Source organism: Mirounga angustirostris, unplaced genomic scaffold (genome assembly GCF_029215605.1).
Source record: "Mirounga angustirostris isolate CCGP_5_RB_7025 unplaced genomic scaffold, mMirAng1.0.hap1 SCAF_3, whole genome shotgun sequence".
NCBI lineage: Eukaryota > Metazoa > Chordata > Mammalia > Carnivora > Phocidae > Mirounga > Mirounga angustirostris.
In genome coordinates, this window is record NW_026991711.1 from 74,985,364 (window position 1) to 75,008,524 (window position 23,161).

Consider the following 23,161-nt stretch of genomic DNA (forward strand, 5'->3'; position numbering starts at 1 on the left):
CCTGTGGTCTGGCATGGACAAGTCTGATACAATGTCTGGACGTCTACACTTTGCTGAGCCTTCTGCATCATTTGCAGGCTCGACAGATATCCTAAATCAGAAAATGACATTTAATCCCTCGACACTGCCCAGGATTACCAGTAAGTTTTGAATGCAAAGTGAAAAAGTAATTCAGACAGAGCTCTTTCAAAGAATATCAGCTTCCTGGCTGGCGGCATACTGAAAAACACCAAAGATATGTTTGAATTCTGATACACTAGAAAAAAAATGGGAGTAGAAAAAGCCTTCAGAAGACAACATTTCGCCAAAGTCATCAGCTTTTATATAAGCAGGAAGCATCAACTCATTGTGGTCTTGCAGAGTAGCTGCTAGGAAAGATCAATTTTAAAATATCTAATGGCTATGAATGCTTCTGGTATCAAAACTACAAATGTTGCTATACTCTCTTTGAAAAAACGCACAAAGTAATATAACCATTATTTTTACAAACTCTTCGGACAGGCATCAATTATATTGTAAGGCTCAGAGAAGACTCACGGCGTTCAAGTCAAGCTTTCCTTTATGAATTATAACCCATTTGTGTTTTCTGGGTTGATTTTCAAGCCTTTGCTTTCATTTGTGTTTATTCCAAACTCCTCCAGACCCTGATACGCTCAGGTATGGCGAAAGGAACAAGCCGGAAAAGGGATGAGTGTGCTGCCCAAGGGCAGAGTGATCTGGTGGAGAGGCCATGAGAGGGACAGTGGCCTTCTTCCAGCTAGCACAATGCCAGCGAAGTCACACTCGCTTCTTACAGCAAACACAAGAAAGCACTTAAGGAAGTCGTCTGGGGCTAGGAGCATAGAAATGTCAATAGTCCAGCAGGAACACTCAAGCTCTGTTTTCCAGATCTTATCGTTATCGTGCAATTTTAACTCGAGGGGTTACCCCCTTCTTTGATACTGCTCCAGGAGAGCAGAAAGCGTTCCCTAAATTTCCAGCATTTCAGGGCAGTAGCCCTGCATGAACCACAGGCCACATATCAGAAGCAGGTGTTTTAGCCCAGATTTATATGAGAAATCGTACCTGAAGGGACAACATATATAAATAGAGAGAGGGACAGTATACCAAAAGCAAGTGTTTACCTTCATTTTACAAAATATTGCTGACATCACCAAAGGGCTACACACTCTGGGTTTTTATTTTCTAGTAGTAGTGAGGGATCCACACAGAAATGTCATCCGACTTTTGTCCAGAAACATGCATTTGAAAGACAACACAAATCCACAAAGTCTGTACCTAAAGCTTCCCAGACTGTTTATGAATCACATGTCACTCACCTGTGACTTTGATTTCATTTGTGTGGGAGTCCAAATTGCAGATGACTAGCTACAACCTTGCTAAGAAATTATTAAATGACTCTTGTCTATTAAACCAAAAACAACATTCACTTCAGAGAGGAGGTATTTGTCTACTACTGAGACTCAGCTGTTACCTGAGACAGAGCTGTTTTGAAAGAGAAGGCTTACGGAAAGGGGCACCTCTGGATTCAACTGATAATATTCCAAGGAGACTGCTCCAAATAGGGCAACAGTCACTTAAATTTGGAGGTTCTAGTGTGTTCTTCCTAAAGGGAGCTGTGACATGGTCTACTTCCATAAATATATTGTAAGTCATGCAGTCCTTACACACTCATCTGATCACATATGCATCAGGGTTTCTCATGCCATAATGGTGCTAAATGCACCAGGTAACTTGAAAGTTCAATAACCAAAATTAGATCTTTTAAAATTAGTCATTTCAACTCCTTTCAAACTCAAAATGTGCCTCTTTAACATTAACGTAAGTTATCTGGACTTAAAATTCCCCTTCTTCAATTTTCATTTCTGTGATGTTTAGCAAGGAAAGAGGTTACCAACCCAGACAGGGAAGGGAAAGAAAGAGACAACACTCTTAGAAGACCCATCAGTTGGTAAAATCATTCAAGTGGTTATAACTATTTAAAATTATAATGCATATTATAGCTCAGATGGTTAAGCGTCTGCCTTCAGCTCAGGTCATGATCCCAGGACCCCGGGATCGAGCCCCGCGTCAGGCTCCCCGCTCAGCGGGAAGCCTGCTTCTCCCTCTCCCTCTGCTGCTCCCCCTGCTTGTGCTCTCTCACTCTCTCTGTCGAATAAATAAATAAGATCTTTAAAAAAATAAAATAAAATTATGATGCATATTAAACTTAGTGAAAAGATGATCTTAGCCTCAGACTACAATTTTGTGAAGGAAGCAGTAAGAAAAAGTTGTCAAATCTTGAATTTTGTATCCTGTATAAGTGTGTTTAATACAATTCAGGAGATATAATAGTTTTAATGTTTATTATAGGCAGATAAAGCTCATAAAAGCATCTTCATTTGATTTAGGTAAACTTTTCTTGGTCTTAAAACATCATCTGTCAATGCATTTGAGGAAGCCTTAGGCACGTCTACAAGATACTTTAAAAACAATACAAAACCAACATCGGGAAATTTTAAAATTAATTACCTATATTAATTGCAGTTTCTTGTTTATCTCCTGTCAACACCCAGATTTTAATTTCTGCCTTCAGTAGAGTTGCTATGGTTTCTGGAACGCCTGCCTGAAGGCGATCTTCTATGGCTGTGGCCCCGAGTAACAGTAAATTCTAGATTGAAAAAGAATTTCGATTACAGATTGGTACATTCTTAGAGCAGCATCAATGACAAAACTGACCCCAAAAGGCAGTCAAGATGTTCTGACAGTTCTCACATTAAACCTTCATTTGCAGATAATTAATGATATCTTGACGTGGGGCATTTCGGAACTATCTGCAATGTTAGAACCACTTGAAACACATAGGCAACCCAGCATCCATCATTTATTTCTTGGACCATGGCACGTTAGAATAGAAATCACCTAGCAGGAAAGCATACGGGCAGGTTATCCTGATACGGGCAGATATTCACAGGAGGTGAGCCTTCTCCTCTCACTCCACTGATGAATAACGTACATATTATATTTGGTTAACACAGGAGAAAAACTGATTCTTGACGATGCAAGACTTAGAGACAGCTGATGCTAACATTTCAACAGCCAGAGAAGAAAGTATCAAAGTATCTTAAGATTAAGGATTATCAAATGTTGCCTCTGTGAAACTTATTCCAGGCCCACAGAGCCCAGTTCACAGTGAGGATGGGTGTGGATGCATGGGGAGATAAAGACCCATCAGCAGCCCGTACCTTGCCTGCTGGCCTGGCAGATTCCAGAGCCCCAGCACACAGCACCTACCTCCCCTGAGTCCCTCCATAATAGGGCACCATAACTTGATTACCCGACTGTGGGAAAAGAGAACTACCTCTGCTTGCTGCCACATGGGCCCATCACCTATGTAATCATTTTCTGATTCTAAAAGTAATTTTGCTTTTTTCCAGTAAAACAGAGCAGCGTTGGTGGTATAGTGGTTAGCATAGCTGCCTTCCAGTAAAGCAGAGCAAATGAACACTTGAATTCTGTTTTACTCCTACCAAATTCCACTAAAGTGACAAACAAGTAAATATAAAACTCAAACAAAAATGGGAGTATTAAAAAAGCCAAGAGTAATTTTAAAAAACATGAAGAATGAGAAAAGCTAAGGACTTCAGAGTTTCAGAAACTGGAAAATGAATGGGCCAATGGATGCTGACATGAAACAGAAAAAAGTGAGATCTAGCTGCCAGATTTGAGGGAATCCAATACTAGAAATCTACCTAATGCTTTGGGATAAACTGCAAGGACCAGCAACAACAAAAAGTCAAAGTAGGCAATATGGAGTGGCAATGGCAAAGGTAGCTATTACTAGATTAAGTGTGAAAATGCTTAGAATGAGTAATGTCCAACCAGCCCACGCATTCGGAATGCTCCTATAACTCAATAGGGTGAGCAATCTCATTAAGCCTAATCTTAGGTAAACCCCAAGAATCATTGACACTGTTTTTGACCTGATACTTCTTAAGATACCATTAACGCTTAGCTAAAGGTGGTTCCACCTTTCAGGTAGCCCATAAAAACTAAGTGTTTCTTAAAGCAAAGGAAGACCTTGTTAAAAGCTAATGGTTAGGATATGTACAGGCAAAGGGAACATGGCTATACAGCAAAACGATTCCTGATCAGAGACTTTGTTCAATACTCGGTGGAGCCCCTCAGTGGGCATGCAACAACTGTCTCGCGTGTAATCACCTTCTCTATGATCTCATAGCACTCTTCCAGCCGTTGAGCTCTGTCTTTCAGTATGGTGCTGGCTTCTTGATAGACTTTCAGCCACTCCTCATACTCATGCTCAGAGAGGTCGGCATAAGCCACACAGAGAGTCCTCAAGCCTGCAAAACAGCCATAGTGTATCCAGTGACGGGAGCAAGCAGGATACCCTCCCTCCTAGGTGACATCATGGGGCTCCATTTTAAACCAGCATGCTCAAAAAAATTAAAGAAACTATCAGCTTTTTAGGTCACTCTAATTCAACTTTCACACATCTAAAAAGGGAACTGAAGAACAACACTAGTGCATTTTGCTGTAAGGCACCTCGTGTATAAATCTGAGAGTACATGGAAGCCGCAGAGTGAACTCCCCACAGCAGAGAAGTACAGGAGCTGGGCATGCCCCTTATGTGCACGTGCAGTGGGCAGGCATCAGCAAATAGAGGCAGCACTGGGTACATTTCAAGACAGCAATAAAAGCCCAACATGCCATCATGTGGAAGATCCGGGCTTTCTGGCAGACACACGTGTGCACGAACACACACATGCACACACACGCACGTGCGCGTGGCCATAGAAACGCACAAAGATGAAAACGCAGAGGTCAGCACTTCGGCCAGGCTCCAGCTTCCATCACATTCCCTTGCTGGAAACCCTGACATCAGTGCTATTTGAGGCCTTTCAGAGAACTCCTTTCCTAGTCTCTATGGGCTCAATGAATTATTGTTTCCTCAAGTGATGGATAAGCCAGTGTCATAAGGATAACAAGAGGAAGACAGGGAAATAACCTCATGAATTTTCTGAGAAGAGTAATAACAACTACAAAAGGATTCTACATGTTGTGAACTGGCCTGACTGTTCCTTCCCTACTCCTGGTGAAGAGTCAGCAGAGTCTCAGACTAGCTGAGGGTGGACCCTGGTGCACATCTTGTCACTGCCATAGGCATAGAACGTGGAGGGAGGGGGCGGGGGGGGCACTAGAAAAGTGTATCTTGTGAAGCAAGCCAAGCACCGCACAAAACACACATGTCCATCCAGAACACGACTGCTCCCCCCAAGCATCAGCCACAAACACAACTTGGATGGTTAAAAACATTTCCAAATTTCACTTACCTTCTGTGGCAAAATATTCCAGGTGGCACAGTGTTTCCTCCATGTATTTTGAATCTTTTGAGAGTCTCTCAAAAATGACATTATCCTATAAAGTAGAGAAACACTGTGACTGGCAATCCCTTCAGTAAACCTTCCAGTCAGCATTCTAAACCTAGCTCTGTTTTAATGCTTATCCAGCGTGCATGAGAATACTTGAGTGGGCAAGTAGAAATACAGTCTTGGCCAGATTCAGTCATGAGCTTTGGAAAACAAATCAGGTATAGATGTGTCCAAACAAACACTTTTTGGGAGAATTGTAAGTGTCAAGAGAATTATCAGGGACACAATGGTACCGACATTTACCCAAATTTGCAAAATACATGCCCACGTTTATAACACCTCTATGCAGAAGTGGAAAGAGTAACAGGCACGTCCTAAATTACTCAAATACCCTCTTGTTTCCTGACCCTGCAGGAGCTCCTAGACAGGGAGTGCACAGCCCACTAGACACTGAACCCAGTTCCACTAAGAAACCCTGAGGAACACAACTCAGAAAAGCTCTCTGTGACGACAAACAAACCACAACAACTGAGAATAGCTGCTAACGAACACACACACACACACACACACACACACAATCTCAGAGTACTTAAAAGATTATCACAGGTCAATATGAATTATTCTACCTTCCCAAAGTCAGAACCCACTGGTGGTGAAATGAGAATCAGAAGTCAAGCTGCAAGGATTTTGCACGACACAGAGAACTGCTGTTTCTGAAACTAACTGTTGGCCCAAAGCAAGCTTTTCATGGGCCATCATTGCCATGCTGGCCTGAACCACCGCCATCTTCAGTGGGCTTTTACCAGCAAGTCAATTTTATGGCCAACCTGAAAGAGCCCTTCAACCTTGGGCAAACTCAGGGTAGCCACCAAGGGCTCCCTACTACACAAGATACTTCGCTGGTACTTACAGCCCCCTTACAGTAGAGCCGAAGTTGGCCTGAAGGAGTTCGAACAATTACAGACATTCGTTTTCTGTCACTGTAAGGGTAAGAAAGAAAGAAAAAGTCATCATTGGTCTGTGTGATAGGACCCATGCCCTATGGTTAAGCACCCAACAAATCAAAAGATGATCTGAGAGCCCTAAAAATGGCAAAGCTCCATTTTCCTTACCTTTTCCTTCAGAGTTGGACTTTAATTGTATATCCACTACTCTATTTATTTATATATAATGGACATAAATCTATTTTTCCCTGCCATGGAAAGTCACTAGTACAACTACAGCAGGAGAACAGAAATGGAAAATCTGACCATCTGTTATGCACATTTAATTTACTTCTGATAATATTCTGTAAAAGTGTTATTTTGCAGCTCAAAATATTAGTCATCTGCCCAGTAAGCAGCAGAGTGGAAGCTTCAGTATAAATCCAGTTAGTTCAAAAGCCCCTTGTTGTGTCTTCTGTTAACTGAAGTAGAAAAAAATTAGAAACTCATAGAACAGTCCTGATTCAGCACTGAGGTGTGCCTTATTACTGCCCTCCCCACTCCAACATGGACACTTCTGCACTCTTCTTTCATCGTGACCCACGCTCACTCATGGAGCCTTCAATGGCTCCCCACCGCCTACAGATTCCAGTTCTTGCTGACCTCCACTCACCTCTACAGCCTGGCCTCATCCCCCATGAGCAACTCCCATTCACCTGCAGGCCTCCCCCACACCAGAAGACACACCACGCTCCTTCTCGACACCTTCTGTCCCATGCCTTTTGCAGACATTTCATCCTCCTGAAACATCCCAACCACAGTGGGTCCCAGACCACCCACCCCTGTAAGGAGATTCCCAATGGACTCTTAGCTCCTAAGACTGGGGGATATACTCTCTCCAGCTTTGTGTAAATTTCCACATCCTAACCCACAGCACTGGGTCTGACCTGGATTTGAATTCTCTCTCAGCTACCTAGTAGCCAGGGACTCTCAGCAAAGTTGTTTACCCAGCATCTCAGTTTCTAAATGTATAAAGCAGGGCTGCCACCAAGTCCTGCAAAGGAGTGTTGTCAGGATTTATGGCATCTGGAAAAAGAGGAGCAACTAAAATGAAATAGAATCACAGCTATAACTACAGACAACCTTTTTACTCGCTCGTATTCTCCCAGAAGTTTTTAATTCATCCTCGTGTCTCTATCCATATTCACCTGTTTTAACCGAATTCCCTTTCCTCCTTCTTGTCCCTGTAATAACTGCTGGTCCCAGTTACCACAGCCACATAACAGCACAGTTTCCAGGACATCCACAAGAGATGGGGCACAAAAGTCCGGAGCAACGTTTAGTGTGTTCCTTATCTCCACACACAGGGACTCTGGCCCCTACTCCCCTATATAAACCACTACTCTTATCAACCATCATTCTTTCCTTCTGAATGCCCATCCCCAAGGGCTCTTGACCCACCAAAGTTCAAGTTTGCAGTCCTAAAACCAAAGACTAGGGCTGGAAAGCATTTTCCACAAGAGGGTTAAAAATTGATACTTTTCAAATAGCTTATAAAGCAGACAGAGAAAATGCGTGAATCATTTAACAAAGGTTATTGAAAAAAACCCCAATTTTACTAATGGGAAAACATGCTTTTGAGGTAGCAACAGAACCTTGCTCTAGTATTGACATCAAGTTCAATGTTAAGAAGGAAGGAAACAAAACATTAAGATTTTTTTTAATGACAAGGGAAGCAAATGATCCAACAAATATTCCTGGGTCTTAAATTAAATAAACCAAGCTGGGGAAGAATGAGCTGGAATATATACAGCAGAACTGCCCGACTCAGACAAAGCCTTTGACAGGATGGACTGATCTTGTCGGCCTCCGCTCATCAGTTTCCCAGGCCTGGCATGAGAGCACTCAGGATGGAGCCTGAGGCTCGGCCTCATGGGACGTGGGAAAAACCAACAGAAATAGGGCCCTCGGCACATACTCCAAACTATGCAGACATGTCTGCAGCTGCTGATGCCAGAACAGCAGGTCTGGAAATCTAAAGAAAGAGGAGGATATGGAAGCATAAGGTTTCATTTGGAAAAAAAAGAAAAATGGCCTACTTCACTTTCTTTAATGAAAGTCACAAATTCCAGAGAGGAGACGGCTTGTGGAGATATATTTACTAAACTTAATACTTAGGTACTGTATTTAATCATATTATACAATCCTGCAAACACTGGGATGACGTTGTTAAATATATATGGAAGTATTTTATTTCAAGTGCACGAAAGAGAAACATACCTAGAAAATTCCAGGACGTTAAGGATTCCAAATGTCTGTTCCTGTCCCATCTAAAGGAAGAAAAGCAGGCTCTTACCTGAGGTGCAAAATATTAAAATCTCAAAACAACAGTCTCCCCAAACATAAACCTCTCTGTACACACATCTCCCCGTCCCTCCAGCATTTTCTCTCTCTGTATATAATACACATACACGTATGTCCCTCTCTCCCTCTCTTTGTAATGCATACACATACGTACACCTATATTCCTTCTCCCACTCTTCCTCCTCTCCACCTCATTCTCTCTTTCTATCCCCCTGCAAAGACCTTTTCAACAGCTATGGTTTTCCCACAAGCCAGTCCTGTGGGGTCATAGCTCCCCCTTCTGGTAGAAGCTTCTCATTCTTCTCCAGGCTGTCCTAACGGGCTGACAGTCCCTTCCTTCCAAGACTGGAGAACACAGGACACAAGCTACACAGGCCTGCCTGAAACCTTGGGGCAGGTCATGCTTCTGAATTCAGAATTTTACACATTTTATAAAAATGTACACATACAATTATGTGCCATAATTTCCCCAGGGGGGTCTGGGGCAACACCCTGTAATCCAACTCATTAATTTTTTACAGCAAAATGTAGGACTATTTACACCGAGATTCTTAAGACCACAAACCACCGCATGTCAGTTTTGGTTACATTTTGCTGCCATTTGCCTAAGTCCCCAAATATGGGGGCAAAACTTTTAGAATTCAAAGCTTCTTGAATTTTGGATTTGGGATTTAGAAATAAGGATTATGGATCTGTGTAAGATTTTAGGGCAATTAATTAAATGTTATTTTTCTTCAGGTTCTTCAAAGTTGGAACCTCAATATTCTCAATTTTTTCCAGAAGACTCTAGACTATGTGTGTACCATTTTCAAACTCCTTGATCAAACCTGCTCTCTATTTCCCAATACATCACAGTGGAAAGAATGTGGGCTTTGGAGTTCCTTGTGATTTTGAATCCTATGTCTGCCACTAAGTGTGTGGCTTCCTTAGGAATGGTGGTAGCACCTGTCCCTTAGGTTTGAGAGAAGTAATGAATGAAGCAACCTGCAAATTACCAAGTGCACGACTGACACACAGTGGCACCGACCCATCATTACTGCCCTGTCCACAAGTTCCCCCCCCCTTCTCCTAGCATCCTGAAATACAATCAGGGACCTACCTCATCCAGCTGTCATCGACCTTTATTCCCCTCTTTCTGCAACTACCAGCTCCTTCTCCTCAGCTTGTCCCAACTTGGTCAGATGTCCATTCAGAAATATGCCCACTGGTACCCCACAAATTGGCACGAGCGCTGTGACTGCCAGAAGCCCACCACTTTGCTATCCCATCAACCACCGTGCAACCATGTGCAGCCCACAGATTTGGCCGTTAAGATGACCGTGGGGCCACATCACGTAAATAGCTGGTAACCAACTCGAGAACGCGTGGTTTGAGGATACTCTGGTATTTATGGTTAAATAGGATTTTAAAGTTATTATTATGAACCTTAACTAGTCAGGTAGTCTTATTTACTCCCAGAAGTAAAGAGGTTAATAAAAAGATGAAGAGGTGTCAATCCACGTTTGGTCAGCATCTACCGCCATGATGACAACGCCAGTGGGCTCTCTCTCTAGCTCTCCATATTTATCCGGTACTGTGAGCAAAGCAGAGGCAGCCCGGCTCTCCTCGTCTCTCCCACTTGTGTCCCATCAGTCCACACCCACTCCCAGTCCCCATCACTGCAACACAGAGAAAACAGCAGCACCCATACGACAGAAAACTCCACAGCGAACGTTACAAGTCTCCTCAAACTGAAGGGGGTAAAGACTTCATTTATGAGAAGCTTCTATGAAGGAAATTCGATTCTCAGTTAGTTACTTTGTTCTACTTTAAAGTAAAAAATAATTATGATTTGATCTCTGTACTCCAGAAGACAAGAAACTGAAAGTGCCAAGAAATGGGTGCACTGTAGAAGGTCTGATATTTTCTAGGTTTTGCATATAAGTACAAGAAAAATAGAGTACCGCCAAGTCAGGAATAACAACTTATTATATAAATTAGAAGTGAATTTCAAATGCATTAACAAGGCCTAGAGATACAAGGATGAATGAAGGCAAAAGCTGTTACAATCCATGAATCCTCCCCAAATTGAGGGGTGGAGGAAGGCAGAGGAGAAAGAAGGCAGTAACGGCTTCCAAGCCCTCATCAACCCATCCTGCAGCCCTAGAGGGTCAGCATTAAACACACCAGTGCCTGGCCAGTCCTAACCAACAATTTCCCCCATTGCCCACCTCAAGGGTCCTTATTGGATGTTATTCTTGATTTACATTTTTTCCTATCACCGAATTTCTCTCTCAGGCTTCCTGAGCAGGGAAACTCAAAAATCAATCATAAAATAAATAAACCCCCTTGACCTTAGGGAAAAGAAAAACTACAGATGACAAAGATCTTCAGTGTCAACTCACTTCTCCCCCAGCCAGGGAGACTGAAGCCAGTGCACTGAGGGCCGGACTGTGCAAATTCTCCAGGTGCCAAGGCTGCAAAGACAGAGCCGAAGATCCTGCCCTCAAGACGAGTGGGCCATGTGGTTATTCCCCTGACTGTTGCAGAACAAAGAGCAGGCTGGCTAGCTGCTGTACTACAAATTGTATGAAACAATTGTGGAGAAGCATCTCCAAGAGAGAAAAATGCCTGCAACACAAACATGAATAAGCTGAGAGAATCACATGATACCCGCAGCTTTGCAACAGATCTAGTTTCTCACAGGAAAAAAAAAATAGAAACGTAGCTATCATGTTTCCATCAGACATGCTATTTCAAACATAGAGTAAATAAGTAGGTGATGTACAAGGTGAAGAGGTGTCCAGGCTTGACACTTACTGCTTCTATGATGACCGAGTATGGCGTTCTGGCCGTGAAGACAAAGCCCAGCTTCCTCGCTCCCTTCACCAACGCAGCTTCATCTGTGAATAGAGTTGAGGAGGCATTGACTCATCCCAGCTAATGGTAGAATTCTGTTGAGCATGTGTTATTTTTCAAACTAACCAAGCCCACAGCCGTTGGCGAGGCCTGGCCTCCATGGACGGTGGTAAGGACTCGGGGTTTAGGAGGCACTCGTTCACTCCCAGCACCAGGGTCCTGAGAACAACACTTCTGTTAGGTGGGAAGATAGGAGTTAAAACTAAGTCATCGGGACAGGAGTGACGGCATGCCTACTATTCTCGGTGGGGGTCAAGTTCCCCCTAAGGAACCTAAATAACATTCCCATGACTTTCTGACTAAACATCTTCTCTGAGTGAGGCAGTGTTTCAGTTCTAGCACGGTGGGATTCAGAGCTCCAGGAAGTGGATTCAAGAGTTAGTACCCAGCTTAGTTCCATCAGCAGTTGGAAAATCTATGAACAAAGAAGCCAGTCCTCCCTCCCCTGAGAGTTTTGTCTAGTGCAGGGTCTTCTGCTAGGAGATGCAAGATGGCCTGGCGTCTCGCCCTGCTATCACAGTGTTACAGGGTCAGGAGGGCTCAGCACCACCTTTCTGCAGCTTTATCACTTGTCACCATAACCTGTAAACCGCATGAGGTCAGAGGAAAACAGTGGGGTCTTTGTGGGGCACGCCGCCACACCACACCGCCCACAAGTAACTGCAAACACTCGAGTTTCCAGAGAAGGGGACAGCAGGGCACTCCCAGCCCGGAGCCCTCACCTGGGGAGGAGGCCTGGTAGATGATGTTATCTCCATCCTTCTCGGGGACCACGGTGTGGCACACGGCCAGGAGAGTGAGGAACTCCTGTATGCACGGAGCTGTGGGCTACAGACATAAGGGCAAGATCATCTGGTAAAACACTGCAGTTAGATTCAGCCATCCTCTGCTTAGAAGCCCCTACTGGCTGCCCACCCCCTTTAGAACAAAGTCAAGATCCTAGCAGGGACTCTGTGTCCCCCGGGATCTGGCAGCTGCTCACCATCCAGTGCCGGCCCCTCCTGCCTCTTCCCTCCTGCATGCTCCACCCACCGCTCCAGTCTGTAGTCCCTCAGACAAGGCTCCACCTGTCCCGTGGCTCATCACCACCCTCCACCCGCCTGCAGCCAATTATCACTCATCCTCCAGGATGTAATTCAACAGTTGCTCCACCTGAGAAATCCACTATCACCCGGTCTTGGAACATCATTCTTGACGGGCTAACCCTGAGGTCAGGTGAGAACAAGGAGGCATGCACCCTTCCCAGAGCTCCCCCAGCGCCTGCCCCCCTTGTTCCAACACTTCAAACACTCCTGCTGTTCACATGCTTCCCCCCACGTCCATGAGATCTAGGAGCGCTAGCAGGTCATCTGCCTTCCTCAACAGTGTTACCCCAGGCCCCACAGACAGAAGGCACTCAAATCTATGTTGGATCGAAACACTGAGAATGGACTCATCAAACGGATAAGCCTTGTTCTTTCTCTTCCATTGTCCTGGCACTTACTCTACACCATGTTTGTTCTTTAACTTAATAATTGCTTAAAATGGGGGCACCTGGGTGGCTCAGTTGGTTGGGTGTCTGCCTTCGGCTCAGGTCATGGTCCCAGGATCCTGGGATCGAGCCCCATGTCGGGCTCCCTGCTTAGTGGGGAGTCTGCTTCTCCCTCTCTCTCTGTCCCTCCCCCTACCCCACTTGTGCTCTCTCTCACTCTCTCTCTCAAATAAATAAAATATTTAAAAAAATAATAATAATTGCTTAAAACCTGTAAGGCAGTGCATCCCATGCCTCTTAAAAAAAAAAAAAATCCTGGATATCTATTTAATATATTTCTCCCATCCCACACACACACTCCTTACAGTTTTCATTAGGATTAGACTAGGACATCTTAATACTGTTTACCCATCTAAGAATACAGAATGCCTTCCTATTTATTAAAGGCTTTTAACACTTCTAAATATATGTCCTGGCATATTTTCTTCTTAATTAATTTTTTATTCATTCAAAAAATATCTACATGTCTACCATACATGAGGCACTGCACTAGACATTTTATCTACTGCTTTTTATATCATGAATAGAATCTTATTTCTATTATATTTCACAAGTGTCCATTCAGATGTAAGTAAAAACACTGAATTTGATAAATGAATTTCATGTCCAATTGTAATTAACCTTTTGCTGGTTCCCCAAGTTTCAGTGGACTCTCCTGGGTTTTAAGGCAGCCAATTATTGTATCATCCACAGATGATGACGTTTTCCTTTTCTTTTCTAACATATACACTTGAGTTCTTAATTGCCCACTTGGGCTAGCGCTTTCAGGAGGATGTTCAAAGCCAGGGGTGACATCAGGCCTCCTTGTCCTTGGGTTATTTTAATGCCAAGGTCTTTAATTTTTCACTGTTTGATAGGCAGCTGGCTATGCATTCAAGAGAGATTTGTATTTGCACATTCAGGAAACAACTCTGTGTTTTCTAATTTTTGCAGAGTTTTTGTCTTGGCTTTTTAGTCACAAATGGACAGTGACTAATATTTTAAAACATTTGTAGTTTCTCCTCTGACCTGCTAATATGATTTAAGAGCAGATGTATGGAAGAAAATAACTGTTCACATGGCTACTTCTTATCAGTCTTCAGGAAAAGGACATGCACAATTATAGTTCAGTGAAATCAAATAAGTTAGGGGATTTACAGGTTCCCCAAGGTCTATACTACAAAAATGCTAAGAAATTTTACCCAAAAGCACTGTGACGATTGGGCTTCGATTCCAGATTGCCTTCCCCACCTGCAAACCTCTCTTCATATCTCACTGGCCAAAACTGTGTCAGGCTCCACACCCCTGACCTAAGCACTGTTACTGGAACCAAGTCCCCAAACCACCTAACCACATCTCGTCCAACAGGGTGCTGGGAATCAACCACGGTGACGTCAGGTAATGGAATCTTTTGCTGAAGTGAAAAGTGACCATCTCTAGGAATATTAGTTATTAGCGTTTAGGGGATATACTTACAACATAATGTTAATTTCTTGAGAAGGCAGGATAAAAAAAATTATATACAGTATGATCTCATTATCTGCAGTGTGTTTTTATGTGAGTGTTCCCATGTATGGAAAAGAATAGATTAAAATGTTAACAGTAATTTGCAGCAAAGGACAAAAAGGAATTTAGGGGATTAAAAAAAATATTTCTCTTTATATGAGAGTTTTCTGCAGTGAAAATAAATTGCTTTTTATGGAGAGGCCACCACTCCTTCCAAGTTTCCAAGAGTCATCACAGCAGCTTAAGAGAACTGGCCCTCCAAGAGAGGCATTCTGTTGACTGCCAACAACAGAAGAGTCGCGCGTTCCAACACACTCTCCCTTGTGCCACTTTCTGTCACGCCTCGCTCTCAAGCACGCTCTCCCAGTCCTTGCTGGTGTGGATTACGAGGCCCTGCAGCCCCTTCAGTGAATAATCCCTCTTCCAAACTGGCAGGGCCATCTTTGCCCCTGTCTGCCGTGCTGAAATTGGTCCCCTGGCTTGATCTAGGGGCTAAGGTGGGAGGTGGGGACAAATCCTGAGGAAGATATGCAGTTTCTGGCAAGATAACTTCTTTAGCTGAGACCTGGTCATGGGAGCACGGGGAAGCTACCATCTTCTATGAAGGGCCTTAGACCACTTCTGCAGGCCCACATGTTCCAGAAGAATCTGGGGGTCTCAGGTGCTCAGGTGCATCTACCCAGGAGACCCCAACCCTAGTCCCAGGGTGTCCTTCCTACTAGACTTTGGTGCAGATGATTTTGTGAGGCTGCCAATTCTGCCCTTCTAAGAAGTTCTGCCAATTTTACAATTAGGTCTTGGGCCTGCTCTCTTTGGCAGTATTGGCCTCAGCGTCAGGGGTTGAAGGAAATATTGAAAGGCTGCCAAGGATGAGTCTGACTTCCATACAGGGCCTTACATTGGTAATTCACTGACCTGGGATTATTGTTCTCTCTCTCTGATGTAAATGGTGATCAGCAACAACCAGTTCCACAGACAATTCAATGAGATAGAAACACATATATAAAAATGTCATATGTGGAAAGGAAAAAAAAAGATTGCTTTCTCCTGCATCTGTGAACTATGAAGTCCAGCACATCACCTCATCCCATAGTGAAACATGAAAGAGGATCTTTGATTTCATAGCAAATAGTAAAATATTTCTGAGAGCTATAAAGAGGAGTTGCACACACTCTCAAATTAAGTTTCCACCTGGAGTGGTAGGACAGACAACATTTCTAAAGATAAAAAGAAAATCCCTAAGACAAAGCCATTCTAACTTTGGTTCTCTAGTTAACCTGACATTCTATAATAAATTAGAGAAAGGAGACGAACTCCATTTGCAGCCTGTGGATATTTGTAATCTATTTTAAACAAGTGCTCCGTGTTTGAAAATAATTTTTTTTTCTGTAACTTCTGAGAAAAGCCTTTTATAACTTCAAAGAACTGATTGTTGAAGACTGTATACATGTATGTATGCATATATATGTATATATATCTTTTTAGAAGTTAATTTTATGTGTTGAAAAATATACATACACTCTATCATTTTAACCATCTATAAGTGCATGATTCAGGGGCATTAAAAACATTCACATTGCTGTGTACCCACCAATATATCTATACCCAAAACTTCCATCTTCCCAACAAACTCTGTACCAATCAAAGAGTAACTCCCTGTTCTCACTATTCCCTAGCCCCTAATAACCTCTCTTCTGCTCTGTCTCTATGAATTTGCCTATTTTAGGTACCTCATAATCATAAAATATTTGTCTTCCATTTAACAGATTTTAATCTGCACGAAATGCTTTATATATCTAGAAATGAGTATTTTTTATTTGATAAATATAAAAATAGAAAACTAGGCATGTATAAAATTGGCACACCAAATCACAGCTATAAAGTATTTAAATGTACATATACAAACAATTTCTTCTTGAAGACTCAACTCAAAAGTTCCAGGCATAAGCATTCAAAAAAAAAAATAGTTGTATGATCTTCCTTGGTAAGTCTTTGGGAAATTATCCCACCAATAGGAAGTCATGGGTTAGCAATGTAATCAAAGGACCACATGAACCATTCCTTGAAATTTTCCATAGGTTGATTCTTTAATAGGCAAATTCCATTTTGGCTATCAGCCCACACAAAGCTTAAAACATAGTCATAAAGGACCCAGAAAATCAAAAATGATGACCCAGGAAAAACAAAAATTCTGTAGCAGATGGAAGTACTCTCTTGGGAGGAAAGTAAAGGTTTTTTTGGTCCAAATGCTTTAATTTTAGTCAATGGTCCCAAGACAATTAAGAATGTGGGATATCCATAGGCTAAAATCCTGAAATGTTTCTTCCCTTTCTTCAACCATATTTTGGCAAAATAACCAAGTGATCTAAGAAGCTCCGTATTTAAAATGTTTTAAAAATCCATTAGGTACACTTAATCCAATCTCACACTTTCTGAAAGAAAAATATTAGAGCCTATGGTCTTCATTATTTATAGTTGAGCTAGATGTTAAATGTCAATGAGATAATTCACAGAGTAGCCAAGATGAAGAACACTTCAGAAGGCTTCAAATGAACATAGTTTTAAAAAACGTTGAACTTAGGCAAGTAGGCTTTTACTAAAAAATTAGAAAATAAATTCTCCAATCCATGGCCACATTATGCATTTAATGAACTGTGAGTGTCCAGATGATTAAAATAGCCTTTAAAATCTTCATGTTTTCATTGATGCTTATGGTAACCTAAGTCAGGGCTTCCTTTTCATAAGGGCTGCATCTGCCCCTACTCTCAATGGCCTTCCCACTGGAATAAAAGGAAATCTGGCTCAGGAGAGTAGAAGGTGAGGAGGAAAAGGAAGAAAAAAGGAGCTCACTAACTTCTCTAAGAGTGGGGTTCCTTCCAAAAATGCCTGCCATTGTCCATGGGACAGGAAATGCCCATTAGAGGATCCTGATCCAAGCTCAGATGTCCACTCAAAGGTCAAGAGAGGACAGGCTAGAGAAGAGCATGTGATCAGCGGTCAAAAACCCAGCACACCCATGGGTTCAGTTTTGAAGAGAACGTCTTGTATGTGTATATAAATTAACTGAGCTCAGTATTTCAAGATTCCAAAAATAGAGATCCCAGCAGCAAATAGAGTGTGTCTCCCAATGATCTCTTCTCCAAATGAGATTTGCCCCCTGTCCACTGGTTTTCTATACCAGCCTACATGTTAGGTGAATGCAAATACCATCCAGTGTGGGTGCCCACAATGCCCACATTGCAACAATTATGTTAGCCTTAACACCCACCAAAGAGATAAGACTCCTTTATCTACACAAAACAAAATCACCTTCCCAGGGAGTGTTACGATACCTATTCCTATGATGCAAAGGTATACAATGGCGCCTAGTGATTTTACATCTGTAGAAATCCCTTGAGTGTTTTTTATTCGTCTCTTTCCCTAGTTCCTACAGAGGTGACTGATATAAACTACCAAGATGAATGAATAGATAAGTGAGTCTCTTACTTAAACAGGGATCCACTCATGTCCTGCTGTTCCTGAGCCCACACTGGGATCCCGAGGTACTCCATGCACTAGGCTCACCTCACTTCCTCTGCTGCTTTCTCACCTACTGATCTGGGCCAGGAAAACAAACTTCCTGAAAGGAGACTGACAGCAGGTTCCTAAGCCTCTAGGACACCCTTCCACCTTCTTACCCATTCACCACCCCAACCCAAACAGACACATTTAGGCAACCTAAACACTCTCTGAGTACTATTTGAGAATACCCAAGTCCTCTTTTCTGAAAGCAAGTCCTCACAGGGCCCATGTGTCCTCTGACATCCTTGATTAAAGCTCCCTCCTCTACAGAAGTTTCTTCTGAGATGCCACTCTTCTACTTGGAGAGCCTCTAGCCTAGTAGTTGGACCTACCTCTAACATCGAAATTCAAAAAAAAAGACCACATCCATGCCTGTGAGGGTGACACAGAGCATGGACTTCAGCAGCACCCACTGTGTGATCTGGGACCACTACAGCAGCATCACAGGGGGCTGAAGCAGAATGTCTGCATCCCAGCCTGTAGACATGGGTACCTTACACACTCACATTTGAGAACCATGCCTGGGAAGGTTTTAGCATCAACAAATGGGCAAGTGCAGTGAGAACAGGAAATTTCCTCACTGTGAATTCAGAGAAAGTCTTAAAAATATTTGTACCTTAACAAAACTTTGGAATGATAAAGTTTTAATTTTGTTCACGTGTACCTAACTTTGAAATTTTTTCAGAAAAAAATAATATCAGGTCTAATCTATACTGATTAAACCGGTTACAAAATGCTTCGATCATTAAATACTTTCCTAAGTTGGTATTTTTCAAAGTAGCTTTTAAAACAAATTTAGGCTATCCTATAGTTAATCCTGGTTTGTTGGAATAGTTGAGATAATGTGATGTCATAGTTAAGAATCCAACAGACTAAGGTCCTGAGTCTCATTTCTAGATTTGTTTGCTGGTAACTCTTGGCCAACTCAATATTTTCACACAGCTTCCTGTCACCTCTCTGGGGTGACTCAAGTGCTAAAGGAAATACACATCAAATGTCTGGCACACAGTAGGATGCTACAAATGCTACATGTTGTTCTGCCTTACTTTCCTTCCCTAAATTATCCTGGTCCAAGCTTATTGAGACTGCTTTTCTAAAATGCATGACCTCTTAGATTCACAACTGTGAATAGTACTACAGAATTCTTAAAAAGCAAAAGAAATCCACAATGTTAGAGAATTCCATGGTAAGACTCATCTCAATCTTGATGTGCAACTTTCTATCTTCACCACATATTTAATTCAGCTTTTTTTTTTTTTTTTAAATTTTATTTATTTATTCATGAGAGACAGAGAGAGAGAGAGGCAGAGGGAGAAGCAGGCTCCCAAGGAGCAGGGAGCCCGATGCGGGACTCGATCCCAGGACCCTGAGATCATGACCTGAGCCGAAGGCAGACGCCTAACCATCTGAGCCACCCAGGCGCCCTAATTCAGCTTTTCATTAACTTATCCAGAGTGTTAACCACATACCATTTATTTAAGATCACTTCCCTGAATACGAACCCCAGAAAAGTAAAACTGCATCTCTTCCCCAAGGTCTAAAATTGCAAATTTCAAGACACTACACATACACATAAATAGAAGTGCACCATAAGCTATGTAATGTCCGAGAAGCAAAATGGTGGCCTTACGTGATGATCTTCAATGTTCTTCAAGAGTCTGGGGTCATCAAAGTCACATGAGTCACTAGGGGGAGGAGGCATCCGGCTGTGAGAGAGACAAGAAAATATTTATTCAGTTCAGAAGTTCCTTTAAAATTAGCCCAAACCTAGTAAGAATCTGTCTTCAAGAAGAACTACACCTAAAAAGCCTATAGATTTATATTAAACTTCTAAATATCTGGAATACTGTATATTATTTCAAACCTTGAGACAGAAAAATTTAGCCCTACTATAAGCAAAATATTTTATAAGTTGCTATAAACAATGACATAGTTACAAGGGGAAGAAACAGGCAGGGGTCAACTCTTTGTCACTTTGGTTGGTCTGTTTAACTCCTACCATGGAAAACTTCAGAGTATCTGCTCAAAGTAGGTAAAATAAGAGGAATGATTGCATCACATCTGTGCAATCATTTATGGCCAGAGCTCATATGTAGGAGAGAGAAGGAGGCAAATAATTTTGAGGAAGGAAGCTTGATATGATGGCTGTGTGCAATCACACTGAAGAAAGTATGAACGGTTAAGTATGTTCCTGTATTCCCACTTCCTCCTGAATCTCCTTCTTCAGGACAAAGACAATGGAAGAAGTGGCCACAGTCAAGGTGATGTCAGTCTGAACTCTGGTTGTCAGAGTTTTAGTACAGCAGAAACCAGCAGCTTACAAGGGGAAGCGCCTAGAATGCAAGCTGATGCCCCCAGCAGAACCTTGGGAACGCTGAGGAAATGGCAGCCAGAGGTACCTGTCTGATAAGGGGAACGTGGGAAGTAGGAGGGGTTCCAAGTCCATCTGAGGAAGAGTCAGCCTGCAGGAACCCTCCCTCATCCCTTGCAGCCAGGTAACTAAACCTTTTGCACCCAGCAAGCCATGGAAGGCTTATCATTTAGAGTAAACAGTCGGTCCTGGCTGATCATCCCACAGGGAAACCAGTCAGACATCAACTACGCTGTCTCCCCTACACACACAGCCCTGCCAATCAGCTTTGTTAGTATATAAATCTTAAAATATGAGCATACATCATCACTAATCCTAAGAGAAATGCAGATCAAAACCAAAATGAGATACCACTTTACACCCACTGGGATGGCTATTATAATATAGTAAAGAAACAGAAATTAACAAGTGTCATGAGGATATGGGAAAACTGTGTGTTACCGACAGGAATGTAAATGGTACAACTGCCGTGGAAAACAGTTTGGTGGTTCCTCAAAAAGTTAAAAATTACCACACAACCCACCAATCCCACTTCTAGATATATACCCATAAAAACTGAAAGCAGAGATTCAGATACTTCTATACCAAAGTTCATAACAGCATTATTCATACTAGAAAAGGTAGAAAAAGTCCAAATTCCCATCACCAGATGAATGGATATACAAAATATGGTAAACACACACAATGAAATATTATTCAGCCTTTAATGAGAATAAAATTCTGGTCTATGCTGCAATATGTATGTTACAACTTTGAAGACATTATGCTAAGAAGTGGGGAGTGAGTTGGAAGTACTAAGCAAAGGACTTGCTATTTTTTGTTAAATCCTTGTAGTTCCACTACACTTTTAACACCATATTCATGTTTAAAATTTTAATTTGGTTCTCTCTTGGAATAACAACCATGAAATTTTATTTATAAAATATTCAGATAAAAATGTAATACAGAATTGTTCCTTCCCACTAAAGCATCAAGAAGTGCTAGAATCTACTTACCAAAAATCATCTGATGATGGTTCTCTTGTCAATTCTGGAAAATGACTGCCAGAAAGAGGGAAATAGCTGGTCACAAAACTGTAATCAAAAGAGGCACTCACACAAAAACATTCTCCAGGATAGATCATAGATAGGCCATGAAATAGTCTCCATAAATTTAAGAAAACTGAAGTCCTATCAAGCATCATTTCCACCTATAATGGTATGACTAGAAAACAATTACCAGAATGAAACTGAAAATTCACAAATATGTGGGGACTAAACAATATGCTTCTGAACAACCAGTGGGTCAAAGAAGAAATCAAAAGAGAAATCAGAAAATACGTTGAGACAAAAGAAAAATGGAAATACAACATAGTAAAACTTATGTAGCAAAATCAGTTCTAAGAAGGAAGTTCATAGTGACAAATGCCTACATCAAAAGTCAAGAAAAATCTCAACCTAATTTTACACCTCAAAAAATTAGAAAAGAAGAAAAATGAAGCCCAAAGTTAGTATAAGGAAGAAATTAGTAAAGATTAGAGCAGAAATAAATGAAATAGAGGGGGAAAAGACAATAGAAAAGATCAATGAAACTAAGAGCTGGTACTTGGAAAAGATATACAAAATTGACAAACCTTTAGCTAGACTCACCAAGAAAAAAAGAGGACTCAAAATCAGAAATAAAGGAAGAGAAATTACAACTGATAACACAGAAATACAATGGATCATAAGACACTACTATGAACAATTTATACCAACAAATTGGACAACCTATAAGAAATGGATAAATTCCTAGAAACATACAACAGACGAAGACTGAATCATGATGAAACAGAAAATCTTAGATTGATTACTGGTAAGGAGATTAAGTCGGTAATCAATAACCTCCCAACAATCAAAGGTCAGGTTCAGACAGCTTCACTGGTGATTTCTCCCAAACATTCAGAGAAGAATACCAATCCTTATCAAACTCTTCCTAACAATAGGAGAGAAACCCAAACTCATTTTACAAGGTCAGTATTACCCTGATACCAAAATCAGACAAGGGCACCACAAGAAAAGAAAATTAGAGGCCAATACATGTGATGAACATAGATGCAAAAAACCTCAGCAAAGCAATAGCAAACTGAATTCAACAATACATTTTAAAAAATCATACACCATGATCCACTGAGATTTATTCCAGGGATACAGCAATGGTTCAACATCTGCACTCAATCAATGTGACATACCACATTAACACAATGAAGGATAAAAATCATATGATCATTACACTAGCTGCAGAAAAAGCATTAGACAAAATTCAACATCCATTTATGATAAAAACTCTCAACAAGGTGGGTATAGAGGGAACATACATCAACATAATAAAGGCCATATATGACAAGCCCACAGCTAACATCATACTCATTAGTGAAAAGCTAAAAGCTTTTCCTTGAAGATCAGGAACAAAAAGATGCCCACTCTTGCCACTTTTATTCAACACAGCACTGGATGTCTTAGCCACAGCAATTAGGCAAGAAAAATGAAAGGCACCCAAACCAGACACAAGTAAAATTGTCACTATTTAGAGATAATGTGATACTATATATATATAGAAACCCCTAAAGAATACACCAAATAACTGTTAGAATAAATGAATTTAGTACAGCTGCCAGATACAAAATCAATGCAGAAAGGTC

At 41.6% G+C, this 23,161-nt stretch overlaps 1 protein-coding gene across 1 annotated transcript in view; it reads right to left on the reverse strand.

Annotated features, from left to right (window-relative positions):
* ATP8A2 (ATPase phospholipid transporting 8A2) overlaps positions 1-23,161 on the reverse strand; it is a 603,997-nt gene that overhangs the window by 421,843 nt on the left and 158,993 nt on the right. The window contains exons 15-23 of the mRNA XM_045869211.2: positions 21,498-21,542; positions 19,762-19,837; positions 12,277-12,382; positions 11,456-11,538; positions 8,573-8,622; positions 6,280-6,349; positions 5,331-5,415; positions 4,201-4,340; positions 2,512-2,650 (exon numbers count right to left, since the gene is read on the reverse strand). Of these exons, the coding sequence (XP_045725167.1) occupies positions 2,512-2,650; positions 4,201-4,340; positions 5,331-5,415; positions 6,280-6,349; positions 8,573-8,622; positions 11,456-11,538; positions 12,277-12,382; positions 19,762-19,837; positions 21,498-21,542 (794 nt within the window). The remainder of the gene's footprint in view (positions 1-2,511; positions 2,651-4,200; positions 4,341-5,330; positions 5,416-6,279; positions 6,350-8,572; positions 8,623-11,455; positions 11,539-12,276; positions 12,383-19,761; positions 19,838-21,497; positions 21,543-23,161) is intronic.